At 36.8% G+C, this 5,000-nt stretch overlaps 1 protein-coding gene across 1 annotated transcript; it reads left to right on the top strand.

Annotated features, from left to right (window-relative positions):
- Window positions 1-934: 934 nt before the first annotated feature.
- Window positions 935-1,709, top strand: LOC143017524 (uncharacterized). The gene is made up of 3 exons (XM_076172313.1): window positions 935-1,003; window positions 1,099-1,226; window positions 1,544-1,709. The coding sequence occupies exons 1-3, from the start codon at window positions 935-937 to the stop codon at window positions 1,707-1,709; spliced, it is 363 nt and encodes a 120-aa protein (XP_076028428.1).
- The last annotated feature ends 3,291 nt before the right edge of the window (window positions 1,710-5,000 follow it).

The raw sequence follows: 5,000 nt of genomic DNA, 5'->3' as shown, positions 1-5,000 counted from the left end.
TTAGTGTATTTGTGCATAAAACGAGAGCGGCTTCCCTGAGCCAACCAGGTTCCACAATAGAAAAATAAATATCTGGTAATAAGACTGTAAAAACTTTGTAGGAAAATGAATAAGGCTGGCTATAAGATTTTTTTTTCTTTTTTCTTTTTTAGAAAAATGTAAGTCACAGTTGTACTGTACGTTATTAATTTACTAAGATATACTGTTACATACTTTAGTAATTTTGGAGATAAAGCCAAGCTTTTAAGAAAATAAATGGGCAGCATTGTCTATATATGCCTATTTGAAAACCTGAAAAAACTATCCGACTAGGATAGAAAAAGACATTACAGGAAGGCAAGTAAGGCCGGTGTTGAGAGAAGAAATATCATTATTAGAGGAAAAAATAAATGTTTGTCCAATACGTAACGCCAAGCTTTTAAATAGATAAATGGCAGCGTTTACTCTATATTTTTACACGAGAACCTGAGAAAAAAATCTAACTAGAATCAGAAAAGGCAAATAGAATTCAGCACTAGTAAATATCAAGCTATGCAAATGGGAAATAGTAAATACAGGAAAAATGAATTTAGAGTAGGAAAGTAAACCCTAACAAAGTTAAACAAAAGCCATATCTAGAGGTAACCAACGACAAAGATTTTAGCTAGACTTTAGCACTAATCTGCTGGGGACCAGTTGTCAATCTAAAGCTGCACGTAAAAAAAACTTTGTCATTATGATGAGTTGTCAGCCGTAGCGTATGACCACATTTGGTGTCTGCAATGACGGGTTGCACCGTGCCTGATTTGTTCTTCATGAGGTGGCCTTGACCGGTGACCGGTCTTGCAAAGGTTGGAAGTGTCGTCGCGCCCCAGGTATATAAAGACGGGTGAAGGTACAGAATACACGTATTCCCCAAGAGGCTACAAGATGAAGCTCGCCACCGTAAGTCCATATGTCTATCGCCCTCGACATGAATGAACAACTTATCATCAACATAGTTGATAACAAGGATGTGGTTGATGTTAATGAAGATTATACAAAATTATTTTACTATTTCTTGGTTCTGAAAAATATATGGGAGAATATACTCAATTGCTAATTTTTCTTTATTGACAGGCCTTCACATTTGCCTGCCTCGTCGCCCTCGTGGCTTGCCGTCCCGATGGTGTCCTTGACTTAGACCTGGAGGACCAGCATCAGGAGTTCGATGGTGACTTCGTTGGCTCCGTCACCGGATCCTACAGGTAAGACCCTCCAGCTATCCTCAGTTTCAGGAAAAGGCTGAAGTTTACTAGTATCAATTGATGATGTGTTCTTATATTCATGTGCCGTATCCTTGTTCATACATATTGCAAAATATATTGAGATGGTATTCCGGTGCACAAATCACCCCTGGTTTCTTTTTAATTTGCACAACATGAAGCAAGCTTAGATGTATAGACAGTCCTTAATGTTTCCTTCCTCTCTCTATTGTACTATGAAAAAATACTTCTCATATATATGTGCGATGAAACTTTGTTCTGGAAAATTGTTTTAAGAAGTGCCCCCTCTTTCTCGGCAGCTTCACCGACCCCGACGGCAACAAGCACTTCGTCAGGTGGGTGGCTGACGAGGACGGCTACCGCGTTATTGAGTCCAACGCCGTTCCCGCGACCCTGGACGGCGTCCAGGCCAACGGCGAGCAAGGATCCTTCGTATCCCTTGAAGATCTTGAAGACGATGACTAAATACGAGTAAAAAGGGATATTTCCATTCATTATCATCAAATGTTTTTCTATCTATTGCGCACACATAAATAAATGATCATCTTCACTTACGCTATCTGTGCTTTTAAAAATCCTTTGAATGGGTTGTGATACTTGTTTGACGGGGGGAAAATGCTGCAAGCTGATACCTTTGCGGAAAGGCGTAAATTGTCAAATTGGCATAAAGTCATAAACCATGTACTTGTACAGAGATAAATGTGTCAACAAATGTCAAAACTACAAATTCATATATGATTACCAATCAATAAACATACATTTATAGTGTGTATACGTATATGATTGTGAGTGGATACACACACACACACACACACACACACACACACACACACACACACACACACACACACACACACACACACACACACACACACACACACACACACACACACACACACACACACACGACTCGGTGGCGCAGTTGGTAGAACGATGAACTACTAACATGGTGGTGCGCGTAGTGCTTGGTTCGAATCCTGCCCAGGGCCGAAATTATCTCGGTACAGCTGCGTTTCGGGTCGTTACTCTGACTCTCGTGGGCGGGGAGTTGGGGGTGTGTGTGTGTGTAAGGTCATAGCATTACCTATAGATCGGACCTACGAGCTCTGAGCTCTCTTCCAGGAGAGAAATAGCTGTCGATCACGAGTCCAACACGTGATCCAAAGACCAAGTGAATACACACACACACACACACACACACACACACACACACACACACACACACACACACACACACACACACACACACACACACACACACACACACACACACACACACAAAGGATTACAAAGGATTACAAAGGCGGAGCATGCCAACAGGAGACCTTTTGATCCATATCTAGGTCGGATGCGAAAAAAAATCATATTAATAAAAAAAATAATAAATAAAAACTATAATTATGTAAATAACAAATAAAATACACAAATAAAAGCATAGGTATAGTTAAATAATAAACAAACAGGTAAATAGCAAATAATAATAAATGGACATATAACTGATAACAAATGAAAATCAGACAGACAAATGATAATAAAACAAAAATAAATAATATAAGATAAATCATAATCATTACAGCATCTTACTTAGGTATTTATCCAAATGATTCTTAAAGCTTCGAACTGAACTACACTGCACTACCTGTGCAGGAAGTTTATTCCATTCATTAACCACACGGTTGGCAAAGCTGTTTCTACTTACTTCCAAATTGAATCTATTTCCGGACAGTTTGAGACCATTGTTTCTTGTCTGATTCTCATTCAATGTGAAAATTTTGTCACTTTTGATGTTGTCAATTCCCTTTAGAACTTTAAAGACCTGTATCAAGTCACCTCTGAGTCTACGCTTTTTTAGGGAAAACAGATTCATGTGTTTTAGTCGATTTTCGTATGATTTATTTTTGATATTTGGAATCAGTTTTGTGGCTCGCCGTTGTACTTTTTCCAGTCTGTTAATGTCTTTAATGAGATTCGGTGACCATACGGAAACAGCATATTCCAAATGTGGACGAACTAACGATTTATATTGCTTGTTAATGAGTGATGGACTTTTGAAATCAAAAGATCGCGCAATCAGTCCTAGAATCTTATTTGCTTTCTCAGAGGCTGAAATACACTGCTTGGATGATTTGAGGTCGTTACTGATAACTACGCCGAGATCTTTTTCACTATCCACTTTTGTTAACGAATTTCCAAATAACTTGTAATCGTACTTACTGTTATTTCTACCTATGTGCATTACCTTGCATTTACTTGTGTTAAATTTCATTAGCCACTTTTCAGACCATTGCTGTAATTGATCTAAATCTTCTTGAATATCTAATTGGTTTGAGTGATCGTTTGCCACTCCGCACAGTTTTGTATCATCAGCAAATTTGGAAACAGTAGATTTTAGTCCATGGTCTATATCATTTATATTCACACACACACACACACACACACACACACACACACACACACACACACACACACACACACACACACACACACACACACACACACACACACACACACACACACACACACACACACACACACACACACACACACACACACACACACACACACACATATATATATATATGTATATATATAATATATCTATACATATGATATATATATATATATATATATATATATATACATACATACATACATACATACATACATACATACATACATACATACATACATACATACATACATACATACATACATACATACATACATACATATGTATATATATATATATATATATATATATATATATATATATATATATATATATATATATATATATATATATATATACATATATATATATATATGTATATATATATATATGTATCTATGCATGTGTTTTTAGGCTCAGTTCTTTGCTACATACTTACTAAAGGGTGTGAAGGGACAAAGGTATGATAGACAGTTGGACATAAATACAGAAATCAAGGTTCTGAAAAATATTTTTACATGTAGTTAATCGGCGCTTCTATCTTTGTGGACGACGAATTTGCGTCTGTTGTTGTAGAATAACACGAGGGGAAATCACATTTATGTTGTCATATTGGAAACAAAGCGTTATGGTCCTATCTTTCTAAACGATCAAGCAGGATCAATCATTAATATTTTGCAAGGAATTAGCAATGAAAAGGGACGATATTTTTTCTTGAATTAATATTAACGTTAGTTAGGTAACAAAAATAATGAGCAGTTCTGAAAGCAAGCAACAGACTGTCACATCAGATAATTACGGTAAAGATTGAATACCCGAGTTAGAGGTAACTGTGAATGGAAAAGGAGATGCCGTCTAAAGCCTCAGTTAATTTGTCCATTGACATAAACCCCTGTATGTTATGTACATGTGACAGGAAAAGTTCATTATAAAGGCCTTTATTACAAGCTTTAAAGAAAAGGAAATAAAATCAGAGTATGGTATAAGCAGAATTGTAGGGATGCTATTCGATTCCTTATTGTATGAATCACCAAGCAGAGAGAAAACCTTGACTGAATGGGTTTTCGAAACCTGAGTAATTATAACTCAAACCAACGTAGGCCCATCAGACCATTCTTTGGTAAGCCAATACTTCAATAGATGGGTAAAAAATGATGACAGATTAATATAATCAAGACGTTAAACTGATGGACAAATGCACAGAAAACTGTAGTTACTTGGGGTCTTACAGAGACGGAAAAGAAAGACTATGGCAGCTGTGTCCAAAGATTTGGTATTCATGAAAGGGAGACAACAATGGCGATATA

This window comes from Oratosquilla oratoria, chromosome 32 (genome assembly GCF_046742065.1).
Source record: "Oratosquilla oratoria isolate Oo_2021 chromosome 32, ASM4674206v1, whole genome shotgun sequence".
Classification (NCBI taxonomy): domain Eukaryota; kingdom Metazoa; phylum Arthropoda; class Malacostraca; order Stomatopoda; family Squillidae; genus Oratosquilla; species Oratosquilla oratoria.
Note: the sequence above shows the minus strand (reverse complement) of the source record. Positions and strands in the feature narration are given on the sequence as shown.

What these genes read in the sequence shown, in the direction of transcription:
- LOC143017524 (XM_076172313.1), top strand. Translation starts at nt 935, where the DNA reads ATGTCTATCGCCCTCGACATGAATGAACAACTTATCATCAACATAGTT. An exon ending in ATAACAAGGATGTGGTTGAT is followed by an intron (nt 1,004 to 1,098) that starts GTTAATGAAGAT and finishes CTTTATTGACAG; the next exon opens with GCCTTCACATTTGCCTGCCT. An exon ending in TCCGTCACCGGATCCTACAG is followed by an intron (nt 1,227 to 1,543) that starts GTAAGACCCTCC and finishes CTTTCTCGGCAG; the next exon opens with CTTCACCGACCCCGACGGCA.